The sequence below is a fragment of the Pelophylax lessonae genome (genome assembly GCF_965119305.1).
Source record: "Pelophylax lessonae genome assembly, chromosome: 13".
Lineage (NCBI taxonomy): Eukaryota > Metazoa > Chordata > Amphibia > Anura > Ranidae > Pelophylax > Pelophylax lessonae.
This window is the reverse complement of record NC_138780.1, coordinates 13,163,426-13,191,204: the sequence shown is the minus strand read 5'-3', so window position 1 is coordinate 13,191,204 and position 27,779 is coordinate 13,163,426. Positions and strand designations below refer to the sequence as shown.

Genomic DNA, 27,779 nt, shown 5'->3' with positions numbered 1-27,779 from the left:
CAGCACCCTAAGGGCTGGATAAAGGCAAGCAAGGGGCCGCATCTGGCCCCGTAGTTGGGGAAACACTGGCATAGACAGTACACTACACTTGAAACCTGCACTCCAGGGAAACAAACAGAATAAATTATTTTTAATCAGATTTGCTTTATATTCCCTTGCTGTAGTTTGGCCACCACTGGACTAACAGACCTGGCATGCTCGTATTTAGGACCTGCAATCAGTGCCAACAAGTCACTACGAATACTTCACTTGTCTTGTAACAGGCTGGATGGACCTCATTTTGGTGACCTAATGACAGCTTTGTCAAGTCCTACCTGCACATTAGAGGAACTGGAGTGAGTAGAAGACTTGTAAATGAGAAGGCATTTGGTGGGACTGGTTTTGGGAGTTCACCAACATGTTTGATTTGGTTGGAAATTCACATCAACTTCTTGGAAAGGATAACTATAAAGGGTTTTTAGTCAATGTTTTTAAGGGTTACGTGGTAAAGTTATGTTTTATAACTGATGCTCGGGGTCTTATGTCCCTCATTGTCCCTCAGTCAGGGAATTACCTGTCTCTTGACTGTTGCAGCAGAGTCATGTAGCTGTGGTTCACCTTTTTTAATGCTCTCCTTTTCCTCTAGTCTTTTCTTAAGCTGTCTCAGCGTTTCCTTCTGCTGTCATCAGACAAGCTGTTAGAATTACTGGCTAGACCGAATTTGCTGTTTCTTAGAACCAGGTGGTTCCTGGCCTGGTGAATCAGTCTTCCGTTTATAGAACTGAGAAAGTCTTCTCTTCCCATATTGTGGAGGATCCGATCATTTGAGGTTTTATGTCTCCTGGTTTTACATCCTGAAAATGTGGTTTCTTCAACATCAGTGGATCATTTCCTTGGCAGGTCACTTGATCTAAATCCAGCTGGACAATGTCACAATGCTAACATACCTCTATCATCAAGAAGGAATGCAGAGTTTGCTGACAAAATTTAATTCTGACAAAGTTCTAGGTTTTAGTTCTGTTTACTGTACTCATCTCAAGTGTGGTCCATTGGAGCCCAGGTTTTCCCATCTAAATGCTTATGCTTATTGAAATATTCAACTATTATGAGGTATGTGAGATGATTACGGCCACACACACCTACACAGGTTGAACTGGATGGACTATTGTCTTTATTCAACCTCACCTACTATGTAACTATGTAACTGTGGGTATAGGATTGTGTATATGGGATTGTAAGGTTGTGTTTTCTTTTTTGTTTTTTATTGGTTAAGCTGGATGGACTTGTGTCTTTTTTCAACCTGACTAACTATGTTACAGATAGAAATATACACCTGACAGAGGTCTCAACACTTCCTAAATCTGTAGGCAGATGCAGTCTAAATTCTCCACTGCAGGTGGCGCCCATCCTCAGCAGCAATGTAGATGAGGGAGGACCTACCCACATATCCAAAGCAGTGGCGGCTGGTGCTCAAAATTTTTTGGGGGGAGCAAACAGAAAAATGTAATAGGCATTGCTTTGCAGCAAAAAACGCTGTAAAAAAATTGAGTGACTTTGAGGTCACAAAAGTGTGAAAGGGGCCTTCAGTAATTAAGGCATAGCGTGCCCCCTTTCAATGCACAGAGACCAGCGTGCCCCCTTTCAATGCACAGAGACCAGCGTGCCCCCTTTCAATGCACAGGGACCAGAGTGCCCCCTTTCAATGCACAGGGACCAGCGTGCCCCCTTTCAATGCACAGAGATCAGAGTGCCCCCTTTCAATGCTGAGATCACCGTGCCCTCTTTCAATGCAGAGATCACCGTGCCCCCTTTTAATGCAGAGATGCCAGCGTGCCCCCTTCCAATGCACAGAGACCAGCGTGCCCCCTTCCAATGCACAGAGACCAGCGTGCCCCCTTTCAATGCACAGAGACCAGCGTGCCCCCTTTCAATGCAGAGATGCCAGCGTGCCCCCGTTCAATGCAGAGATGCCAGAGTGCCCCCATTCATTGCAGAGATGCCAGCGTGCCCCCTTTCAATGCAGAGTGAACAGCGTGCCAAGCCCCCCCCCTGAGACCAGTGCACTTACCTGTAGAGGCGGCTTCTCTTCAGTCCCCCGGCGTCTCCTCGAGTCCTCAGTCCTCCCGCCTCCTCCTCGGCCTATGGCATGGGGTTTGCCTTTTGGCCAATCAGGAAGCACGTATCGGACCCGCTTCCTGATTGGCCAGGAGGAGGATCCATGTGACAATAGTGAATTTTCATTCGCTATTGTCACACAATGGGTGGGCTCGGGGCGCACTGCTCTGTGCCCCAGGTCCACCCTTTGCTGAAGCGTATTAGAGCCTCTGGCTCTAATCAGGTGACAAAAAAAGCCCCATTGAACTCCATGCATCTGGCGCCCTGCATGCAGATTAAGGGGCCGGACGCATAGATGGGTGGCAGCGCCCCTGTGCCCCCAACGCACCGGCCACCACTGATCCAAAGCTAGACAAAAAACACATGGATATTACAATGGCTTATTGCAATGGCTTAATGCCTTGCAGTTCCAGGGTCCTTGGCTTGAATCTCACCTAGAACTTGATTTGTATATGGTTTGCATGTTCTGGCTGTGCTTGTATGGGTTTCCTCCTACACGCCAAAGACATGCTGGTAGGTTAATTGGATCCTTTCTTCTTTGGTGTTATCGTTCTTAATGCCAGTCCCAAGCCCGTGTAAGTGGTTAGGGCTTAGGTAGGACCTGGCAGCCTACTCTGTAAAATAACCAAGCACACATGGTAAAGGCCCACAAACCTATGAGACATGCTGGCCAAAGAATTTGAAAGGACTGAAGGGCTGTTGCATGCACACAGCTGATCCATAGTTCATTATCATTCTCATTCTCTTACATTCTTATTTCCTTCTTCAGTTTGAGCAGTAACTGGCTGGGGGACACGTCCTGCTCCCTTTTGGCATCGGCAATAAGAAGTAACCAATCTCTGAAGATACTCGTCCTATCATTTAATTTTTTGATCTGTCCTTACTTTGGTGACCTGATGAAGGCTTTGTCCAGTTCAACCTGCACAGTAGAACAGTTGATGTGAGTATACCCTCACTATACAGAGCATTGGACTTGCTGCCCTTCTTCTTACCATGATGTGTTGTTGGTGATTGGCAACCTGCAATGTTACATGTTTTGTCTTCTTCCTTTGGGAAAATGGAGTAAGGGAGCAAGGGAAATGTAAGCATAGGCAGCTGTATGGGCCTGCATTAAAGAGAACCCGCTACTTTGGTAGAATGGGAAGGATAATGAAGGAAGGAATTGAAGGACAGAGGGGAAAGGAGGGGGGTAGGAAAGAAAGAATGAAGGAAGAAATATTAGGAAAAAAAATGAAGGAAGAAACAGTAAGGGAGGACCAAAATGAAAAGGGAGAGTGAAAGGAGACGAGCAGAAAGGGAGAGGGAAAGGAGACGAGCGGAAAGGGAGAGGGAAAGGAGACGAGCGGAAAGGAAGAGGGAAAGGAGACGAGCGGAAAGGGAGAGAGAAAGGAGACGAGCGGAAAGGGAGAGGGAAAGGAGACGAGCGGAAAGGGAGAGGGAAAGGAGACGAGCGGAAAGGAAGAGGGAAAGGAGAAGAGAGGAAAGAGAGAGGGAGAGGAGAAGAGAGGAAAGGGAGAGGTAAAAGGAGAAGAGAGGAAAGTGAGAGGGAGAGGAAAAGAGGGGAAAGGAAGAGGGAAAGGAGAAGAGAGGAAAGAGAGAGGGAAAGGAGAAGAGAGGAAAGGGAGAGGTAAAAGGAGAAGAGAGGAAAGTGAGAGGGAGAGGAAAAGAGGGGAAAGGAAGAGGGAAAGGAGAAGAGAGGAAAGAGAGAGGGAAAGGAGACGAGCGGAAAGGGAGCGGGAAAGGAGATGAGCGGAAAGGGAGCGGGAAAGGAGACGAGCGGAAAGGGAGCGGGAAAGGAGACGAGCGGAAAGGGAGTGGGAAAGGAGAAGAGAGGAAAGGAGAAGAGCGGAAAGGGAGAGGGAGAGGAAAAGAGGGGAAAGGAAGAGGGAAAGGAGAAGAGAGGAGAGGGGAAGGAGAGGGAGAGGAGAAAAGAGGAAAGGGAAAGAGAGAGAGAGGAAAGTGAGAGTGAAAGGAGAAGAGGAGAAGAGAGGAAAGGTAGAGTGAAAGGAGAAGAGAAGAAGAGGAGAAGAGAGGAAAGAGAGTGGGAGAGGAAAGTGAGAGGGAGAGAAGAAGAGAGGAAGAGGAGAAGAGAAGAAAGGCAGAGTGAAAGCAGAAGAGCAGAGAGGGAAAGGAGAAGAAAGGAAAGGCAAAGGAGAATATAGGAAAGGGAGAGGGAAAGGAGAAGAGTGGGAAGGGTGAGGGAAAGTAGAAGAGAGGAAAGGGTGGGGGAGAGGAGAGGAACGTTGGAAGAAAATAAAGAAGAATGGAAGGGAGGGAGCAAAGAAGAAATAGAGAGAAATGGAAAGAAGAAAAGCTAAACTTGTAAACTTTCTATATTACTTTGAAAAATGAGGAAAACCGATTTGTGGAAGATATTATACTTTTCTCTCTCCTCTTGGACAGGCTACAGGGTATTTCGCTAGACGATGAACACCTCCCATTGATGATGCCTCTGAGTAACAATAAGAACCTCACATATCTAGAGCTGAGCAACAACATCTTTACAGGTGCCTCAACCCCTTACCTCCGAGAGCTCATCCTGGAATCACCCAGCCTGAAGAGGGTCAGGTATGTAGAACCAAGACTAGACAATGACGATGAGATGTAGATTTTTTGATGACTTGGTAAAAAGGTTTTGAAATGTCAACTGGATGGATCTTCTTTGAACATTGTCATATTGTGCTAATCATATCCAAGGTATGGTATAAAAGTGGAAGAAGGAAAAAGCTATAGTTAAAATATAAAATGGAAACGGGGGGGGGGGGGGGGATTTCTGCGCTAAAGAGTGATAATCAATAATAAATATGAAAAGAGCAAATAAAGCAGCTAACACCAGATCAACAGACAATGATCAAAATGCAACAAAAATATATAAAAAAGTGTAGCGCTAAAAAATAGTGAATAATATACAATGATAATGAATAGATATAATAAGTGATAAAAAACCATGAAGGAGTATAGTGTTTAAAAGTCCCAAAGTGAATTAGAATAAAAAATAGACGCACCAGACGCAACGTCCACATGCCCCCTACCTCTGCCGGCCCTACGCTTACACGCTGATTGGATACACACGGGACGCCGCGATCGGACTCTCAGCCACCATTACTACATGCCTGTTTTTATCATCTGTTTTTGAGTAGCTTTTTAATAAATCCTTTCTATATGTTTTATGGGATTACGCTATGGTTCTCTGTTTATTTCCTTCATATATCCTTCTGACCACCACGGAATTGCTATGAGGGATTAATCTTTTCACGATATTGACATATTTTCCCTTGGAAGTCATTGATGTTTATATGGATTGTCCCAATGCTTGGTGAGGCTTTCTCATTAAGCTGAGTAGCCATGGCGCTCTGGTAAGCTGCTTATTTACACCTGTGCACTGTGGTGTCCCCATCTATACACTTCCTCGAGGATTACTTCACGTTACTCCAACTTGGATACTTTCTACACTTTTGTTTTTGGACTTTTTTATTCTTATTCACTTTGGGACTTTTAAACACTATACTCCTTCATGGTTTTTTATCACTTATTATATCTATTCATTATCATTGTATATTATTCACTATTTGTGTTTATGTGACTAGAACTTCCATCTGGCAGAACTAGGGTTGTCAGTTCAAATCCCAACCATGGCACTCTCTGCATGGAGCTTACATGTTCTTCCTGTGCCTACAAATGTTTCCTCCTACACTCCAAAGACATGCTGGTAGGTAAATTGGCCCTGGTATATGGTATGTGTGAATGTGAGCTAGGGAGCTTAGATTGTAAGCTCCTTGAAGTCAGGGGCTGATTTGAATGTACAATATACTGTATATGTAAAGTGCTGCATAAATTGATGGCACTTTATAAGTTCCTGTAATAAATAAATAAAATGCTAACTTTAATGGTTGCCACCAGAACAGGTGGCGACAACTGCCTAAGGTGGCATTTATCCTAAATTTAGGGAGTGCTCCACACACTTCCTGCTGTTCCTCTGAGACAGAAAGTGAGGGGAACTCTCCCTGATGAATCACATACATCAAAAACCAGACAGGAGTTCCAACCCCTTATCACTCCCTTCAAAACTAAATGTAGCACCCTCTAGTGTGCAACTAGTGTAGGTAAATTTCTTTTGTGACTCATGGTAGTTATGTGAGTCTGTAATTGGGTCGGGTTACTCTAGGTCAGACTGGAGGGCTCTACAGGGTAGGTCTCTGGTACCTCCCCCTGGTTCAAGAAGCTTGCAGACGTTTCTAGAAGCTAGTGGGCAGAGGCCAGGAGGTCCTGATCTGCATACCTGAGGGAATCTGGCCAATCCCCAGGCAGAATACCTGGGAGGGTGGCTGGATCAGCCCTTCAATATTATGGAGTTTGGCCAGCAGGGAAGTCGGGTGGAAGATGGAGTGAGGAAGCTGTGTCGTGTGGCCTGGAAGGGGACCCCGGGCTGAGGCGGGGCTGAGGCGGGGCTGAGAGCTGAGAAAAGAAGAACTACTGAGGGATTTCCATTATCCCATGGTCTCGGTTGGGAAATGCCCTGGCTTGCGGAGAAGGACCTGCACAGCAGGAGGCCTAAATAGTTGTCTCTTCTAGTGTAGCATGATTTCTGAAGACAGTTTGAGTACTTCAACTCTGCTAGCAAGCTGTGATCCAATCCCTTGTCCTGGGACATTTCACTTAGCAGCCATATGGGCTGGTATTTTCAAGAAAAGGGGACATAGTTTCTCTGCAAGTTGAGATTCTGCTAAAATTTTTCTCTGGGGAAACAGGGGGAAATTGATTGCCAAGCTCATTGATGCTGTTGCTGTTCTGGAGGGAAAGTTGTGCTCATAGTTGCTCTTCAAGTCAAATTGGGCATCCCATAAATCCCATACCTTATCCAAGTTGTTTTCCCCAATTAATCAAATTCCTTGACTGTTTCCTTGTTTTTGAGTGAGAGTCAGAAATTTGCATGTTGTCTGGCTGTGCAGGAATAGGTGGGCTCAGAATCCAGCGGCTCCTGCGGGGGTAGCGCTACATAAAGAAAAGCTTTGACTTACGTTGTCCTATACATTTTGTTTTTAAAGGACATTGTAGCTTGTTGAGTAATGTTTTGCTTTCTGACAACTGTGAAAATTTTGTAACATTTGCTAATTTTCTCTATTTCGTCTTTCTAGACTCATTTTTAATTACGGGTTCCTTGAAGACAGAAGCTCATTGCTAGAGCTGGAAGCTCAGAAACCAGGCCTTTATATTTCAATAGGTTGAACTTATTGGACATGTGAACAACTCTGACACTGAGAGTTGTACATTCACCATGATGATACGTTCACTTTGGCAATGAAACTAGTGCATCCTCTTCGTCGGGACGACCTCACAAGCCATTCATTTGCTATGAGAATGAGAACCCCATACATTCACTGTGATGCAAATGTGGTGTTGGGATGAGACTTGTACATTCACCATGATGATGAGACCAATGTGTTCAACGTTTAAAGACTTTAAAGCTTCGCAGACCTGGCAATGCAAATTTTTAAATACATTATATAGATACAGTGGCCGAACTACCAGGGTCACAAAGGTCGCACTTGCAACCTGGCCCTGGCGTTTGGCCATGGTGGGGGGTCCCCAGGAGGGCAGGAAGGTGGCCAATCTGTGCTGTGTCGGTTTGAGCTCTTATAGCTGTGATGTAGTGTAGGCTCGGAACTGCTGCTACTACTTGGGCGGCAGGTGGCGGGTCTGGCAGTGGCAGTGTGGAAAGCATGATCAGTTGTATTAAGGACACGTTCTGGAGGTACTAAGGGGGCACTCTATAGAAGGATGTAAGGGGGCACATTGGAGGATGTAAGGGGGCACTGTGGAGCTACTAAGGGGGCACTCTGGTAGAAGACCTAAGGGGGAATTCAGAAGGTTGTAAGGGGGATTCTGGGGGCACTGATGTAGGGCACCCTGGGGTCACTGATGTGCAGTAAAAAAATGTGCTCCATGAGTAAAAAAAAGTCATCGGGAGTTGGCAACATGTCAGAGTGTAAAGGGCCCTGGGATCAGTGGAAAGTGCCCCGGGCTCAGAGGGGGGCCCTTCGTGTTTTTTTTTGTTTGCACTGGGGCTCTGAAGGTTCTAGATACGCCTCTGTATAGATATAATATTTAAATCATTATTATTACAATTATTAATCAAATCTACCAGTGATAGACAAAAATATAATACATTTAGAGGACTTCTCAATTTAACCACTTTCGCCCCCTTCCTGCCCAGGCCAATTTTCAGATTTCAGCTCTGTCATACTTTGAATGACAACTGTGAAGTCATGCAACGCTGTACCCAAATTAAATTTTTATTTATTTTTCTCATTTAAATAGAGCTTTCTTTTGGTGGTATTTATGCAACTCAATCAACTCAATCATTTCAACTGTGGGCAAATGAAGCCCGGGCTGCTCTGTTCAGGTATTTTTCCTTTTCTATTCCACCCCACAAGCCTGTAATCTTTTGTTTAATTTTTGCTTTATCTGTTTCACATATTTGGATCGAGCAGCATACTTCATTTATTATTGTTATTATTTTTCTCTATTCTTTGCATGATGGACATTTTTAAAGCTAGACACAAGAGAAACCATACTATCAATGAGGTTTTTGTAAATAATGACCCTACAAATTTACATGGTATGTTTTTACATCTCAAAAACATCATGACCTCTGAAATAAGGGTCACTTGGGATATATCCCTCCTTGAGCCCTATGTGACCCTCAATATGGTCCCTAGGGCTTTACGATGGGATATCCAACCTGAACAAGATAATACCGCAGATTTTAATGAATGGTCTAGGTATTTTAATGAAGCGGGTGTGGACCTCCTTAAATTCCTGTTATTGAGGAAAAAGATAAAACTGGCTAAACTTGATGCTAAGATTCAGTGGCGGCTGGTGCTCAAAATTTTTGGGGGGCGCAAAGAGAAAAATGTAATAGGCATTGCTTTGCAGCAAAAAACGCTGTAAAAAATTGCGTGACTTTGAGGTCACAAAAGTGTGAAAGGGGCCTTCAGTAATTAAGGTATAATTTGCCCCCTTCAATGCAGAGTGACCACAACGTGCCCCCTTTCAATGTAGAGTGACCACAGCGTGCCCCCTTTCAATGCAGAGAGACCAGCGTTCCCCCTTTCAATGCAGAGAAACCAGCGTGCCCCCTTTTAATGCACACTGACCAGCGGGCCCCCTTTCAATGCACAGTGACTAGCGTTCCCCCTTTCAATGCAGTGACCAGCATGCCCCCTTTAATGCACAGTGACCAGCGTGCCCCATTTCAGTGCACAGTGACCAGCGTGCCCCCCTTCAATGCAGAGACCAGCGTGCCCCCCTTTCAATGCAGAGACTAGCGTGCCCCCCTTTCACTGCAGAGACCAATCCCCCCCCCTCCCCAGACCAGTGCACTTATCTGTAGCGGCGGCTTCTCCTCGAGCCCTCAGTCCTCCCGCCTCCTCCTAGGCCAATGGCATGGGGTTTGCCTTTCGGCCAATCAGGAAGCGGGTCTCGGACCCGCTTCCTGATTGGCCAGGAGGAGGATCCGTGTGACAATAGCGAATTTTCATTCGCTATTGCCACACAATGGGTGGGCTCGGGGCGCACTGATCTGCGCCCCGGGTCCACCCTTTCCTTAAGCCTATTAGAGCCTCTGGCTCTAATCAGGTGATTAAAAAATAAAACCCCCATTGAACTCCATACGTCCGGCGCCCGGCATGTAGATTAGGGGGCCGGATGCATGGATAGGGGGGGCGGAGCCCCTGCGCCCCCAATGCACCGGCCGCCACTGCTGAGATTAATGGATCCAGAGATAAATTTACTCAATTTATGGACAAAGAGGAATATAAAAAGGAATCAACTAAACTCATGAAGGTATTAGATGACACTGATAAAGAGCAAAGGTTAAAATAGAGGAAGAAGTATCAGAGACCTAGGTGACTATAACAGTGGTAAGGTCTTCAAGTGGCAGACACAGGAGGACGACCCCACTGGTATGGATACCAATGCACCACCGCTACAGAATATGATTCCTGAGAAGGAATATACTCATGATAGGGGTTGGACGCAGGTCAAATTCAAAAAGAAAGGACCCTTTAAGAAGAAAAACAGGAATAAGAATCAAAACCAAAACAGAAATCCTCCTAATTGGAATTATGATTCAAGTGGGAGAAATTCTGTATCCTCCCCTTTTGTGCAAAGGGGCAACAATGATTACACACATCCCCCGCAAAAACTAGGAGACCTTCTTACCAGTACTCCCAACCTTGGACCCTCAGGCCACAAAGAAGGAACTCAGATAGAATTCAAACATATAATAGGTTTGAACCACTATATCCTGAGGAAGAGAATGGGTTTGGACAACGCTATATGGACTGGTATCCGCAACAGACTCATCATAATAATTACAATACAGGAAACTTTCATAGGTCTAAACAAGTGGGTTGGCAGGAAAATGAACCACCTAGTGGGGGCCAGAGGAATGACTCTTATTATCAAAACCACCCCCCCCATGAGACCCCCCTTACCCACCCCCAAAAAATAAGGATTTTTTAGGGGAGCGAAAAAACAGTAAAAGAAGTACAGGGGGAGAGGAAAGAGAGGAGGGAGGAAGACTAAAGGGCCCCAAGAAAAAAAAATAAAGAACTAGGTAAGGGGATCATTAATTTAAGTCAAATTACTTTAAATGAAGAGGAACTAACCATCCTGGACGAGGGGTTAAAGTTTGCGCTTAAAGCCAAACTAAATAAATTCCAAACATTTACTGATATAAATAAGTTCACACGTCAACTCAGTATCAAAAGGCACTTTATGGTAAACCCCATTCAAAATCAAATTAGCTGACCATCGGTTTTCAAACATTCTAACTTAAGGAATGCATCCCTTTCCAACCCTCCGGGAAATAACTCCTAGATCGGGGTGTTTAAAGATCTAGTTACGCAAGATCTGGAAAGTATTAAGTTACACAAGTTATATGAGATGAAAAAATTGGTCTCAGGTATGAAGAGCCTTTTAGAGGAAAAAAACCTCATCGTTCGCCCAGCGGACAAGGGTGGAGCTGTGGTGGTACTAGATAAATCGCAGTACATGCAGCAGATGTCTGATGTCCTTAATAATAGGGAGATCTATTTGATTCTTACAAGGGATTCTACCCAGAGTTACTTAGGTGAACTGAAACAACTAGTTCACGGTGGTAGCAGGTGTGGAATCTTTAATAAGAAAGAAAAGGAATTTCTGATACCCTCGGCACCTCGGATCCCTATCATGTACTGCTTACCAAAGGTACATAAGAGCCTTACCTCCCCCCGGGCCGCCCCAATATTAGTGGAATAGGGTCACTTACAGCTAAAATTGGGGAGTATATTGACTCCTTTCTACAACCTTTGGTTGTCAGGACCCCAGCATACTTGAGGGACACCAAGCATGTTCTCAATGAATTAGAAAATGTGGAGTTCAGGCAAGGAATGTTCCTTGTCACTGCCGATGTCAGCTCATTATATACCAACATCAAGCATGAGGATGGGATGATGGCAGTTGGGTACTATTTAGATCTGGACGGGTCGATCTCCTCTTCACAAAAATAATTTATCCTTGACCTTTTATTGTTTGCCATGACACTCAATTACTGTTGGTTTAACAAAACTTTCTTTTTACAACAAAAGGGCGTGGCAATGGGGGCTAAATTTGCCCCCAGTTTAGCCAACCTATTCATGGCTTTCTGGGAAAAGGACGTAATTTTTGGCTATGATCAGGAATCGCTTGTATTTTACAGGCGATTCATTGATGATATCCTGTTATGTTGCAATGGGGATAGAGATTCTTTGGACAACTTTTTGGAATCCCTTACCAGGAACGAGAGGAATATACACCTCTCGTTTTTGGTGAGTGTGGAGGAGGTTCATTTCTTGGACCTGGTAATATCTGTAAAAGGAGGACAACTACATACCAAAACACATTTTGAGACAACAGACAGAAACAGTTTCATTCCGTTAAAAAGCTGCCATCACCCCCTCTGGTTATCTAATATCCCAAAAGGCCAATTCATGAGGATAAAGCAAAATTGTTCCACTGCTGTGGACTTTTATGAACAAGCTAATTCTCTGAAGGTTCGCTTTCTAGAAAAGGTATATAATGAGGAGGTATTAAAGTCTGTTATGAGGGAAGTAGGACAGATGGAACTCAGCTCCCCTCCCACTTTTCTTCACCCCCCCTCCCACTCTCCCAATGCTCCTCCTGACCCCCATTCCAAGCTGAAGCCCTGCTCCATATACTCTCTACTTACTGTCTGAACCTGGGTTCCTGATCTAGCCAGCAGGGGGAGGTTGGGGGGAGTTGGGACAGCTGGGGCTGTCCGGGGCAGAAGAGTCTCCAGTAGGGCATGGAACCGACCTCTGCTCAGACACAGTTCACACCATCCATGCTGGGGGGGGGGGTTGAGAGCTACGCTTTGTCCTTGTCTATAAACCACACTCAGTAGGACAGCAGCATGGACTCTTTATTTTTCTTCACCAGGAATCCTTTAGGCATGTCTGTGGCAGAAGCGGCGCAGCCTTTTTACGGGGCATCGGTGCGGCCCAGGGGGCAACTGCCCCCTTGCCCCCTGGCCCAGTCCTTCACTGGCCCCAACTCCTGTAGTCAGCTTCTCCTGGACCTCCAGGTTCAGCCTCGCATGCACTGGTTCACCAGGCCGACTGCCTGTGACCACCACCAACCATTGCAGAAGAGGAGGCAGCCGCCACCCTCTTTCTGGGACCTGGCTTCCTGCCCAAAGAAACATGCCTCATGTGCCCGTGGCTTTTTGTATCCTGTCCCATAATGCACCGCTGTCTGTGCCAACCCCTGGGACAGTACCAAAAGCCTGTTTACCATTGGTGAGGTTTCCTCCAGCATCCAACGTGCCTCCCCATGGGATCAGCTGGGGATACTCCCTGAGACCAGATGAATCACACACTGGGCACATTGAGCAGACCTAACTACCAATCTTGCTCCCTGATAAGCAGAGTGAACATATGTTTAGCCTGCTGCTCTGCTGATAAGCAGACAGAGACAAAATGAGTCTACCTACCTAGCACCGGACTAGGAGGGTGCTACATGAATGTGAGTGAGGGACCTTAGATTTAAAACATTCGAAAAATATTTCTTCTATTTTAAAAAGTGCAAGTGGGTGTGTGGCTCCTTTTCAGTGAAAGACATATCTCGAACAATGGAATGTTGACAAATGCTGAATCACGCCTGAAAATAAAAACAGGTCTAACAGGTCATTTATTTTTTTTGGCTGCAAACAAAGCATCAGTTGGCTGGTCTAGGAAAATCTGTGCAGTTCCAGGACCTAAGAGTTTCTGTAATACTTAAGAGTGTCAGTCGTAAATAAAATATTTAGAGTAGGAAAGGATAGGACGGAATTTCAAAGTAAGAAGAAATACAGAGGAGACCGACAGAAACAGAAGACAATCACAAAAGAAGGATAGCCACACGATGGGACAAGGCTGACCAAGTTCAGAAGATCATACCACTTCTTCAGGAGTCACTACGAAACTTTGTATGGAGGCCAATGGCTGAGACGGGTTTCTCTTTTAGGTGTAAGCAGATCACCAGAGGTCACGAAGGTCCTGAAAATTCAATAAAAAGTACTTTTTTTTTTTTTGGTTCAAACGTCATATAGATTTGTTCATGAAAGTGTAAATTTCTATTGTTTTAAATATCCTATTTGAAAGACACATTTTTCTCCAAATGAAATGGATAACATTTCTTTAAAAAGTTCTGCGGGGCATCTAGAATTGAACTATGTTCCTACATTAAGCTGTGTTTTTATGATTAAAATTAGATTTTTTTTAGGTTTTGAATAGCACGGGAAAGGTTTGTTAGTTTATTAATGAGGTCTGTGTCTGTGTTGTGAAAGAGAACTGGTGGTTTTACACAACGTCCAGTAATTGTTCATCATCGAAAAAAATTGAATTGGGATGAAGGTGTATGGCGCTGACTCAAATTCCAAGAAAACAAAGTGTCTAGTGATGATACATATAACAAATCGACAATATTGATAAATAATAAGCTCAAAAGTGCCTAAGTGCAATAATAAACCTGTTGCGATAAGGTATAGAAATATAATAATCAGTACTTGCAAAAATGTCCAAAAGTGACACACAGTGCATAAATTAGTGGCATAAAGTGAAATAATCACCACTGCATAGTGATCCAATAATTCTCAATAGTAAATATGCTGTGTAACTGGTAAAAAATAAAGAGACATATGCAAAGTGACTCAAAACATAGTCCATAAAGGTGAACAAAAAATGTAAAAAAATCTTGTAAAAATCCTGGTGTTCTTCAAACGTGACTTGTGCAAGTGAAGAAACTCTGGTGCTCCCCTCACTATAAGGACCGCACTCACCAGATATAGGTACCCCCCACAGGGGTGGTAAACGTTGATAGGCTCAAAGGGATGTGTCTCATACAGTAATGGACATCAATGGCCATGGATGGTGTGCATGAATGAAAGTATTCGGGTATATATGAAAAAAAAAAAAAAAAAGGGGCTCAAATAGTTAAGTACTATTAAAATAGATCAATTTATTATAAGAAGAAACGTACTCACAGTAATGATAAGAGCAGCATCCAAGTCATTGGTTATAGGTTTGCAAGTGGATAGCATGCTTCCAGAACGCTATGCGTTCCAATGACTGGAAGTGCGTTCAAATCCAGCGTCGTCGTGTCACTTCCGCTGGATTGGAATGGGGGGGCCACGTATTTTTTTTTTTGTGTTGAGTTCCCCTTTAAAACTATACCAGACCCAAAAGGCCTGGTATAGATTTTGGGGGGGGGGGCCACGCTGTTTTTATCTTAATTCTGTCATGGGGTTCCCCTTAAAAGCAATACCAGACCCAAAGAGTCCCCCCAAGCTATTACCCCAATTTTTTTAATTTACATTTTTTTTTTTTTACAATTTTTTAAAATGTATCTCACAGCAGGGAAGCCTTAACAACCTATTGACTGTGCATTCGACGGATGAACACCCCAAAAGTTCAGGCGTTAGGCAAGTACCTAAATGGGCAATGTCCAGGCCAAACTTATGCTCGGTCAAAACCGTTCGCCCATCCCTAGTGGTGCCTGAATTCTGTAACCCCCTCACTCTTGCTGGGCACAGAAACGGGCCCTGCTGTTAAAAATTAGGGAAAAAAATGGAAATGACATGCACCTGTCAAACAGGTGGAGAAAAATTGGCCCTTGGGTGTTGGTAAAGCCTGAACACTGTAACCTGTTTTATTATTGTTTTTATTTTTTCTGGGGGGGGGGGATTTTTATAATTTTTTATAGAGTGTGAGATGGAAATGTGGTGCTTGGATGCAATACTTTTGTCCTTGGTACACTATTAACTGTTTTATTATTGTTTATTACTTTTGGGGGGATTTGTATAACTTTTTATTATAGAGTGTGGGAAGGGAGTATGGTTCTTGGGTGCAATACTTTTGTGTTTGGTGCACTATAAACCATTTTATTATATTATTTTATTTATTTTTTTAATAAAGAAGAAATTAAGAAAGCCAAAAAAAAGGAACCACTGCTGACGCAGAGGAGGAATGCCTGCAATGCAGAATGCAGGAACAGCAATTATGCCCTAAATATTTTTAGTGCTGCTTCGGAAAAGATGAACACCTGCGATGCAGAAGGGGGGGACAGCAATTACACCCTAAATATTATTAGTGCTGCTGCGCCAAAAAAAAAAAGAAAACCACTGCTGATGCAGAAGGAATAGCACCTGCGAAGCAGAAGGGGGAACAGCAATTATACCCTAAATATTATTAGTGCTGCTGTGCCACAAAAAAAAAGAAAAGCACTGCTGACGCAGAATGATTAGCACCTGCGACACAGAAGGGGAAACAGCAATTGTGGCCTAAATAATATTAGTGCTGATGCACCAGAAAAAAAGAAAAGAAAACCACTGTTGACACAGAAGGAATAGCACCTGCGACAAACAGGGGGGAGTACTAATAATGCAGCAACAGAACCTGATGCTGCAAATAAAAAGGAATTGAGGGAGAGCAATTATGCCCTAAATATTTTTAGTGCTGCTGTGGAAAAGAGGAACACCTGCAATGCAGAAGGGGGAACAGCAATTATGCCCTAAATATTATAAGTCCTGCTGTGCCACAAAAAAGAAAAAAAAAAAAGAAAAGCATTGCTGACACAGAAGGAATAGCACCTGCGACGCGGAAGGGGGACAGCAATTATGCCCTAAATATTAGTTCTGCTGCACAAAAAAAAAGAGAACCACTGCTGATGCAGAAAGAATATCACCTGCGATGCAGAAGGGGGACAGCAATTGTGGCCTAAATATTATTAGTGCTGCTGCGCCACAAAAAAAGAAAAGCACTGCTGACGCAGAAAGAATAGCACCTGCAACAAACAGGGGGGAGTACAAATAATGCAGCAACAGAACCTGATGCTGCAAAAAAAAAAGGAATGGAGGAACAGCAATTATGCCCTAAATATTTTAAGTGCTGCTGTAGAAAAGAGGAACACCTGCAATGCAGAAGGGGGGGACAGCAATTATGCCCTAATGATTATTAGTGCTGCTGCACCAAAAAAAGAAAAAAAAAACAATGCTGACGCAGAAGGAATAGCACCTCTGACGCAGAAGGGGGGACAGCAATTATGCCCTAAATATTATTAGTCCTGCTGTGCCACAAAAAAAGAAAAAAAAAGTAAAGCCTTGCTGCCGCAGAAGGAATAGCACCTGCGACGCAGAAGGGGGGACAGCAATTATGCCATAAATATTATTAGTCCTGCTGTGCCACAAAAAAGAAAAAAAAAGTAAAGCACTGCTGATGCAGAAGGAATAGCACCTGCAACGCGGATGGGGGAATAGCAATTATGCCCTAAATATTAGTTCTGCTGCGCAAAAAAAAGAAAACCACTGCTGATGCAGAAGGAATAGCACCTGCAATGCAGAAGGGGGAACAGCAATTATGGCCTAAATATTATTAGTGCTGCTGCGCCACAAAAAAAAGAAAAGCACTGCTGACGCAGAAGGAATAGCACCTGCGATGCAGAAGGGGGACCAGCAATTATGCCCTAAATATTATTAGTCCTGCTGTGCCACAAAAAAGAAAAGCATTGCTGACGCAGAAGGAATAGCACCTGCGACACGGAAGGGGGACAGCAATTATGCCCTAAATATTAGTTCTGCTGCACACAAAAAAGAGAACCACTGCTGATGCAGAAAGAATAGCACCTGCGATGCAGAAGGGGGAAAGCAATTATGGCCTAAATATTATTAGTGCTGCTGCGCCACAAAAAAAGAAAAGCACTGCTGACGCTGAAGGAATAGCACCTGCGACGCAGAAGGGAGGACATAAATTATACCCTAACTAATATAAGTGCTGCTGCGCCACAAAAGAAAGAACAAAAGAAAACCTCTGCTGAAGCAAAAGGAATAGCACCTGCGACACAGAAGAGTGAACAGCAATTATGCCCTAAATAATATTAATGCTGATGCACCACAAAGAAAAGAAAAAATAAAAGCACTGCTGACACAGAAGGAATAGCACCTGTGACACAGAAGGGGGAACAGCAATTATGGCCTAAATATTATTAGTGTTGCTGCGCCACAAAAAAAAGAAAACCACTCCTGACACAGAAGGAATAGCACCTGCGATGCAAAAGGGGAAACAGCAATTATACCCTAAATATTATTAGTGCTGCTGTGCCACAAAAAAAGAAAAAAGAAAAGCACTGCTGACGCAGAATGATTAGCACCTGCGACACAGAAGGGGAAACAGCAATTATGGCCTAAATAATATTAGTGCTGATGCACAACAAAAAAAAGAAAAGAAAACCACTGTTGACACAGAAGGAATAGCACCTGCGACAAACAGGGGGAGTACTAATAATGCAGCAACAGAACCTGATGCTGCAAAAAAAAGGAATGGAGGAAGAGCAATTATGCCCTAAATATTTTTAGTGCTGCTGTGGAAAAGAGGAACACCTGCAATGCAGAAGGGGGAACACCAATTATGCCCTAAATATTATAAGTCCTGCTGTGCCACGAAAAAGAAAAGCATTGCTGACGCAGAAGGAATAGCACCTGCGACGCGGAAGGGGGGACAGCAATTATGCCCTAAATATTAGTTCTGCTGCACAAAAAAAAAGAGAACCACTGCTGATGCAGAAAGAATAGCACCTGCGACGCAGAAGGGGGACAGCAATTGTGGCCTAAATATTATTAGTGCTGCTGCGCCACAAAAAAAGAAAAGCACTGCTGACGCAGAAAGAATAGCACCTGCAACAAACAGGGGGGAGTACAAATAATGCAGCAACAGAACCTGAAGCTGCAAAAAAAAAAGGAATGGAGGAACAGCAATTATGCCCTAAATATTTTTAGTGCTGCTGTAGAAAAAAGGAACACCTGCAATGCAGAAGGGGGGGACAGCAATTATGCCCTAATGATTATTAGTGCTGCTGCACCACAAAAAAGAAAATAAAACAGTGCTGACGCAGAAGGAATAGCACCTCTGACGCAGAAGGGGGACAGCAATTATGCCCTAAATATTATTAGTCCTGCTGTGCCACAAGAAAGAAAAAAAAGTAAAGCACTGCTGATGCAGAAGGAATAGCACCTGCAACGCGGATGTGGGAATAGCAATTATGCCCTAAATATTAGTTCTGCTGCACACAAAAAAAGAAAACCACTGTTGATGCAGAAGGAATAGCACCTGCAACGCAGAAGGGGGGACAGCAATTATGGCCTAAATATTATTAGTGTTGCTGCGCCACAAAAAAATAAAACCACTTGTGACGCAGAAGGAATAGCACTTGTGATGCAGAAGGGGGAGCAGCAATTATGCCCTAAATATTATTAGTCCTACTGTGCCACAAAAAAGAAAAAAAGGAAGAAAAGCACTGTTGACGCAGAAGGAATAGCACCTGCGACGCGGAAGGGGGGATAGCAATTATGCCCTAAATATTAGTTCTGCCACGCAAAAAAAAAAGAAAACCACTGCTGATGCAGAAGGAATAGCACCTGCGATGCAGAAGGGGGAAAGCAATTATGGCCTAAATACTATTAGTGCTGCTGCGCCACAAAAAAAAGAAAAGCACTGCTGACGCAGAAGGAATAGCACCTGCGACGCAGAAGGGAGGACATAAATTATACCCTAACTAATATAAGTGCTGCTGCTCCACAAAAGAAAGAAAAAAAGAAAACTACTGCTGACGCAGAAGGAAAAGCACCTTCGACACAGAAGAGGGAACAGCAATTATGCCCTAAATAATATTAATGCTGATGCGCCACAAAGAAAAGAAAAAATAAAAGCACTGCTGACACAGAAGGAATAGCACCTGTGACACAGAAGGGGGAACAGCAATTATGGCCTAAATATTATTAGTGCTGATGCGCCACAAAAAAAGAAAAGCACTGCTGACGCAGAAGGATTATCACCTGCGACACAGAAGGGGGAACAGCAATTATGCCCTAAATATTATTAGTGCTGATGCGCCACAAAAAAAAAGGAAAAAAAAAACACTGCTGATGCAGAAGGAATAGCACCTGTGACACAGATGGGGGAGTACTAATAATGCAGCAACAGAACCTGATGCTGCAAAAAAAGAAAGGAAGAAAAAAATTCAATGAAAAAAAATTGGATCAGCGGGGTGACATAGGCGAGTGTACACACCAGCACTGCAGTGGCACCACTACACTGTTATTTACAAAAATCACTACACTACACTGACTGCACTAAACTGACTGAACACACGATCCACTAACTACCCTACACACATTATACACGGCTACCATGTAAGCAGACTTATATAGTGTGGGGCGTGGATCTAGCCCCTGAACCATGATTGGCCAAAGGCACCCTGACTTTGCCCAATCATGGCTCTGACAGTACATTGTGCTGTGATTGGCCAAAGCATACAAGTCAGGTGCACTGCAAAATCGTAGTGCTTTATGGGGCGCTCGTCGGCAGGCGAACTTCCCACGAGCGCCCCGGGTGTCCATGTGTTCAGCGAACACATGAACACCTGATGTTTTTGTCGAACGTACGTTCGACTCGAACACCCTATCTGTGGCTATCATATTTCCTCATTAAACATTTGAAATACTGCTGGTCATTACTATTCAGCCATACTAGATGGAACAGAGTCTAATATTCAAAACATTGTTAGATTTAAAAACCAGATGCCAAAGTTTAAACTACCTATAATGGTTTTTAGCCACATTTATTCGTTTTTATGGTTCATAAATTGATGTTTTAAACCTGTTTTTTTTTTTTCTTTAGAAAATGGATCGGCCACTTGAAAGAACTAGAGCTGAAGGTTGGTTTTACTGTTTTCAAACATCAAACATGATGAGACTGCTGCAGAAGTTTGAAGGACACTCAAAGTTTTTCCATTATTCTCGATCACATCCATCAACATTCAATTATAACGGCTCTGATGCTGCTGGTTAGGAAGAAGCCTCATATTGTATGTAGCGCTACCCCCGGGGCACTGGGGATATGCCCGGGTTCCTTTTGCCAGTAGTTGCTCTGCAGCCAGTCACACATGCACTTTCACTCTTTTGACTCAAGAGACAGTCTAGGATTGTTGGTTTTGAGGTTTTATTAAAGGGTTGAACTTGGATGGGGATTGGGGAAAGTAGGATACTACAATAACTTGCTATGATGAACTTGAGGACACTAAACATGCTTCTGAAACCCTGAACACTGTCACTGAGTAGCAGATAGCGGACAGGTTTTGCAATACAGTATTGAGGAGGTTGAGCCTTCCTCAGAGAACAGCCCCTTCACAAGGAATGGAACGACTAAGCATTTCAGGACAAAACCTCTTAGCAAACAAACGGCTGACCTTCTAGCACGCAAAAGAGGTGTTGGCACTTTCTAGGATCTCTTCCCGCCTGTACTCACGGCATGCCTCTGGGTAAATGGTGGACTCCCACCAGTATCCTGCAGGCAGCTTCTCCCAATGGTATCAGACTAGATCCTCAAATGACAGCCCCTCAGTCAGCCTTCAGCAACAGACAGTAGCTCCAGGCCCTCCAGCCCACCAGCTGGGGCATCCACTCGACAAACACATGGCAGCAGTGCCCAGGGAGGGCAAACAAGCCCACTAGGCATTGATCTTTCCCTATGGAAGAAGACCAGGCTGCTCTCTGCTCCAGGGTATTTATGCTGTAATGGAACCTCGGACCCACACTGTACTTGTGGTCTTCCGTCAGTATACGGCTTCCTTGTAGTCATGAACATATATACCAGATTTTCCCAGCCGCCCTCATACAAAGCTAGCCAACAACTTAGCTTGTACTGGAATCACACTTTAGTGAACCAGGTGTGGAGCTGAGCTGCAGAGGATCCAGTGGAGCTGACAGTGGAGCTGCTGGCAGAGTCTCTCGGGAAAAACAGTGTCCACGAGTACCAGGAGATTTGCCAAAGTGTCTGTCCAGGAAGGGAGAACATTCCAATAAAGTCAGGGGATCAGGGAGCTAGCTCACACAGAGAGTTACAGAAAAGGGGGTGCCGTGTAGAACCCTGAAGAATAGGGACAAAGGGGGTCTCAAGTAGGGCCCTGAAGAGCGATTCACAAAGTAATATAGTTCATTAGATTCTACTTCACTGCAGTGACAAGGTGAAGCAGCGGCCTTGCCACGCTCAGCTAAATTTAGACGTCCCAGCACATTGTGCATAGTTATTTAAATTGGAGTATCCCACTCATTCCCTTCTCCTATCCAAGTTCTCAAATAAAACAAAAAAAAAAAAAAAAAACCCCTAGACTGTTTTCTGACTGAACCAAGCACTTTGAAGATGCTATATGGTCAAGTTGTTGCTATGGGTAACCCAGTGGAATCCGTAACCAGCAGCTCCCATGGGAGTAGTGCTACACACCATCAAGGGGTGGTAAAACAGCAGAATAAAAAAAGTCTCCAAAGAGGTTTACGCATACCCCTGGGCCTACCCGGCTTTTCCGGATTTGGCTGATGGGCCCCAGAATGACGTGTCGCTAAGCCTGCCCCCTCCTCCTTTCTCTATGAAACACTATGCCTCCTGGGATATGTGACGTGCATACCCCAGGAGCCATAGCAGGAATAATGCTTGTAATTCACCTAAGTGAATGATGGGCATTAGTGGGCAGGAAAGAACTCTTTTAAGAAAAGAAAAAGTAAACAAAAAAAGTGTGATTTACGTGATGGGGAGAAGTGGAGAGGAGGGAACCTCACAAAAGGGGTGAAGTTTTGCATTAAACTGTTTACACTACATGTTTAAACATAGATTTACTCATTTTCACTTGTGTAATACATTCCTCCATAAAATAATGACCTGGTACACCACTTTAGACTTTAACAAAATGGTGTCCAAAACCTAATTTTATCAGTGGCTGGTGGCCTTGCTGGGCTGCCATTGTAATAAAAATATGGGATACCTTAGTGCCAGGATTCACAGCACTAATGGATAAATCATAGCACAGATTCTACGGAATTCACTTTGCAAAACACTGTTTTATGGGTATGTACAGTGCACCATAGAATGTTATAGAACGTACCTACAGTATGGTAAAAAATAAAATGATTGTTTTTATCATCTTTGTGCAGATGAAATTAAGAGGTTCCAAAAGCAGTTGTCTATGTATAAAGATTACAAACTGAGGATAATATATAAATATTTCTGGGACGATTTGATCTATATTGTGGAATCTTTGGACACCCACAGGCTCCTGAGCGAACTGAAATCACATAATATCCCCAAGCTGGAGGTAATGAGAGGTCTTTTTTTTTTTTTCATTTTAGTTACATTACATGGTGAAAACTTTGTGTACATCTTATAATCAGAACTTCCAATATGCCCAAAAAAATGTTGACACCTATCCAAGTGATTGGGTTCAGGTGTTTCCAATGAAGAGTACTCCTAATGCAACAGCATACAGAAACAGGTTGTGCTTCCAACCTTATGGTAACAGTTTGGTGAAGACCCTTTTCTGTTCCAGCATGACTGTGCCCCTGTGTACAAAGTCAACTCCTTAAAGACTTGGCTTGACTGATGTAGCCCAATCCCGGACGAGCCCCCATATGTAGCACTACTCCCATGGGAGCTGCTTAAAGCAGATTTCCCTGGGTTACCCATAGCAATGTCTTGCAAACAAATGTCATACCCAGCACCTGTCTATGATTTAGTAGTGGGAGTAGTGCTACACCAGTTTGGTGTGGAAGAACTCCAATGGCCAAAACAGAGCCTTGACCTTAATTCTACTGAAAGCCCTGCCCTTAACCCTACTGAACACCTTTGCGATGAATTTGAACACCAGTTAAGGGCCAGGTCTTTCTATCCAATAACTTATCTGACCTCACAATTGTTCTTTTGGTGGAATGGGCACAAATTCCCCCAGACACACTCCAAAATATTGTGGAAAGTGTTCCTGGAACAGTGGAGGATGTCATAGCTGCCAAGATGGGAGTGGGGACAAAACTTCATATTAATGGCTATAGATTTGGAATATCCAACAACAAAACTATATGGGTGTGTAGAGATGTAAAGATGTCAACAAACGTTTGGCCATATAGTATCTTTCTCTTTTTGTCTATCTTTTTCCTTTTATATGTTTCTAATAATCTTTTTACTACTGTAGAACTATCTTGGAGATTCAATATGTGCAGAGACATTGCTAAATCACATTTTGAAATGTGGAAGGAAAGCCATTTTAGGATTTTGGGAAAGTCTCTACGTCCTGCAATGTTGCCGTTCCCATCCAAATTTAGCTGCATTGCTGAGTGAAATCGTTCACACAGGTATACCCCTTTTGGCATTTTTGTTTTTATATTATTACATTACTTTGCTGCTACTTTTCAATAATAACTGCATTTCTAGTATAAAAAAAAAAAAATAAATAAAAAAAAAAGGATTTCCTGTAATATAGATAATTTTGTGATTAAATGACTTTCAATGCTATTTTCTAAAAGTGCTCAGAAATTCGAATTTCCTTGCCTTGTCATTGTGAATTTGGGCCATTCTATGACGTCATGGCAGCTGTCCGAGCCTGAGAAGAAGGGATATTTTAAGAAACACCAAACACTTCCCTCTAATGAATGACCATGGTAACTGTAGCATCAAAGCTTTGCAGTGCTCTCAGCATAATTAGGGTATTTGCAGAAGTCCCTTCTGAGACTACTTCTTTAAATGCTTATGAAAGGACAACATATAGTAAATCATCCTTTTTATTTTTTAGGTAAAAATCTAGTGCATAATATTCTAGTGGACAAATCTGGACATACATTGACTACAGAGCTTAAAGGTAAGTCACCAGTGTATTAATTATGGTTTGACCAGTTTGTTGTGGAAAAACTTGAATGGCCTCCACAGAGCTCTAATATCAAGCATACAGAATACCTGAATTGGAACACCAATTAAGAGCCACCATCAGCACTTGACCACACCAATACTTTTTTTAGTTGAGTAGGCACAAATTCCCTCTGAGATCCCCCGAAGTCTTGTAGAAGGTCTTGCTAGAAGAGTGGAGGCTGTCATAGCTACAAAGGTGGGGCCACTACCATATTAATGGCCATGGTATTGGAATGGGACCAGGGAAAGTTAATTTAGGTATGATAGTTATGTGTGCAACCCATTGTGTGTCATGGTCTGGGATCAGGCTCAGAGAGTAGCTATAGCAGGAGAGAGGCTCCAACTTACCGGCAGGATAAATGCATGAGCAGATCACCCTGGCAGATGACACAGGGTCAGCAAGTGCCAGGTGTAAGCCCTAATCGGTGTTCACCAGAGCGCCCAATGCTGGAGGTGGGTTTTGCTGCATGTTAGTACCAAGTCAAGGTCCTCAGTATCGCCCCATCAGGAGGTGAGCAAGCCGGGGTCCAGTTATGATAGTTATGTGTGCAACCCATTGTGTCTCATAGTCTGGGATCAGGCTCAGAGAGTAGCTATGGCAGGAGAGAGGCTCCAACTTACCGGCAGGATAAATGCATGAGCAGATCACCCTGGCAGATGACACAGGCTCAGCAAGTGCCATGTCTAAGCCCTAATCGGTGTTCACCAGAGCGCCCGATACTGGAGGTGGGTTTTGCTGCATGTTAGTACCAAGTCAAGGTCCTCAGTATCATCCCATCAGGAGGTGAGCAAGCCGGGGTCCAGTAGCAGATATTGCAGGTAAGGATCAAGCAGAAACATAGTGAGTAAACAAATCAAAGGTAAGTAACAAGTGATTACAGGTTGAGATAAAGCAGAAGTGTACTCGAGGACCAAGCCAAAGGTCAATGGTAGCAGAGATATAAATGGCAGCAAGAGAAACAAGAGCAAGATATTGGCTGGAGAGAGCACAATAATCTGGCAAACAGGAAGTACAAAGGCATGGCTAAAATAAGAGGTTCATAGGAGGAGCAAAGGGTTCAAAGTGCAAGAGAAACAATTTTCAAGGCAGGATCATTCAAGCAAAAGTTTAGAGTGCTGTCCATCATTCCAGGTGACTCAGCATGAACAGACACTGCCAGACACAGCAGAGGTTGTAGGTTCAGATCTGGGTCCTGACACATTGGCTATATAGTGTAGTCTTGGTGGAGCACAGTATGTCACATTGTATATCCGGAATGTTATGATTTTTTAAACCCTCTTGACTTTTAGAATGACAGATTTCATGCCTCTTTTTTTAGAGATCCAGACAAAGCACAGAGCACATCTGCAGCAGCAAACCCAAAATCTCACTGAGAAGAAACCACCAGGCACCACACACAGACAAAAATCTTTCTATATTTCAAACCGCTATGTGAACCTTACTGTAGTCTGCACAAATCATTTTAGACAACCTTCCCACGATGAGCTAACCAAAGCAGGAGAAGCGTTTGAGGGTTGCTTTCAGGAAACAAGGAGTGGGCTACAAAACCTGGCTCCAAGCAGACTGTTTCACTGGTGCCACCGGTTAAAATGTGTACCACGCATAGTAATAGCAAGTGGAGTAGCGGGTGTCGGTAAGACCACACTAATTCAGAAATTTGTCTATGACTGGGTAAATAAAAAGCACTACCAAAGGTTTTGCTTCGTCTTTTCTTTCAAATTCCGGAAACTCAACAGACTCAATGTAGTCAGTTTGGAGGACATGATTCTTGATCAGTATCCATATCTGCAGGATCAGCTTGATAACATCTTGCAAGATCCTGAAAAGTTGCTCTTCATTTTTGATGGCTTGGATGAATGTACCCAACCCATGGATTTTAGCCCAAGCAAATTATGCTCCAACACCAAACAGAAGGATTGTGTTGGTGCGATTGTGGTTAGCTTGCTAAAGAAGACTCTTCTCAAAGGTTGTTCCATGCTGATGACTAGCCGACCCACAAAGATATCTTTAATTGACACCGATGTGTTTCAGCGAATAGTTGAGATCATGGGGTTCTCCGCCAAGGAAAAACAGATCTATTTTGAATATTTCTTTGAAGACAAGGAAATGGAAAAAGCGGCTTTTCAGTATGTGCGTCAACAAGATTCACTGTACACTTTTTGTTACATCCCATCATACTGCTGGATCATTTGTACGGTGTTATTGATGTGCTTTAAAGCCCATCCAACAGACAAAAACCTGCTGTTGCTATCCTTGCCCAAGACATTGACACAACTTTTTGTGACTTTTGTGACACACATTCTCTCCAATCACACCCAGGATACAAACCGAGCTCCAGAAATATTGGCATCAATTGGGAAGATGGCAGACTATGGAGTTAAGAATCGCATGATCATATTTGATAAACGTCATCTGGAATCTTTTCGAATTGACACATCCTCACATCTCTTTTCAAGTTTTATGACCGAATCAGATCCCCTTGCCACATTTTCCTTCCTACACCTCATCCTTCAGGAGTTTTTTGGCGCTTTGATCCATTACCTTCATTTTTCTCCTGGGAACCTCGCTAATTTACTGACTGAAGGCCCATTATTCCCAAACGTTCATGGGGAATTGGTTCTCCGATTCATTTGTGGTCTCTCAGACAAGACAACAAGAGCAATGTTAAAACCTTACGTGGGGGAACTGTCCGCTGAAGCTTCAAAAGAGGTCATCAACTGGCTGATATCCATTCTTAAAAGCGAGATGCTGGAGAGTTACAAAAAGGACAAGAGGAGGCTTCTGAATGTGTTCTTCTATCTCTTTGAGAGCAGGAATAAGGTTCTTGTCTCCCAGACCCTTGAACCTTTCAAGTGTTTTGAATTTTTTCGGGTGTATCACACCCCATTGCACTGTGCCGTGTTGGCATTCATACTCGATTGCTGCAAAGAAACGGAAAGACTTTATCTCAATGAATGTAATATTCAGAGTGAGGGCCTGGAGAGACTTAAACCAGTTCTACATACCATTAAAGACATAAGGTAATAAAAATAGTTTTCATTCAGTGTTTCGAAATGTAACCATTTAAAGTGCGTTAACCTAAACAATTAACTTCTTCCTTTAGATCTGTTAAATGTATTATTGAAAGCATTGTGGTATATCTGTTTAATAAGTGCAAAGACATACTAACTGACTCTAGTGAACCGAAAGCTTCCAGTCTAATAATAGTCTGTATTATTATTATTATTATTTTACACAGTCTAATAATAGTCTGTATGATATTACTTTTTCTTTTGCTCTCTGCAGCCTTTACACCAATGACTTAAAGGATAGTGCTATGGAATTCATATGCTTTGCATTAACTCATGATCAGTGCAAAATCCAGAAACTCAAGTAAGTCTTTTCTT

General features: G+C 43.4%; 1 protein-coding gene across 1 annotated transcript in view; it reads left to right on the top strand.

Moving 5' to 3' along the window:
* Nucleotides 1-27,779, top strand: part of LOC309569086 (uncharacterized protein) — a gene marked incomplete at its 3' end in the record, with an annotated part of 62,855 nt that overhangs the window by 20,634 nt on the left and 14,442 nt on the right. The window contains exons 8-14 of the mRNA XM_082274850.1: nucleotides 165-335; nucleotides 2,864-3,034; nucleotides 4,498-4,662; nucleotides 7,230-7,318; nucleotides 24,280-24,345; nucleotides 25,712-27,413; nucleotides 27,679-27,765. Of these exons, the coding sequence (XP_082130976.1) occupies nucleotides 165-335; nucleotides 2,864-3,034; nucleotides 4,498-4,662; nucleotides 7,230-7,318; nucleotides 24,280-24,345; nucleotides 25,712-27,413; nucleotides 27,679-27,765 (2,451 nt within the window). The remainder of the gene's footprint in view (nucleotides 1-164; nucleotides 336-2,863; nucleotides 3,035-4,497; nucleotides 4,663-7,229; nucleotides 7,319-24,279; nucleotides 24,346-25,711; nucleotides 27,414-27,678; nucleotides 27,766-27,779) is intronic.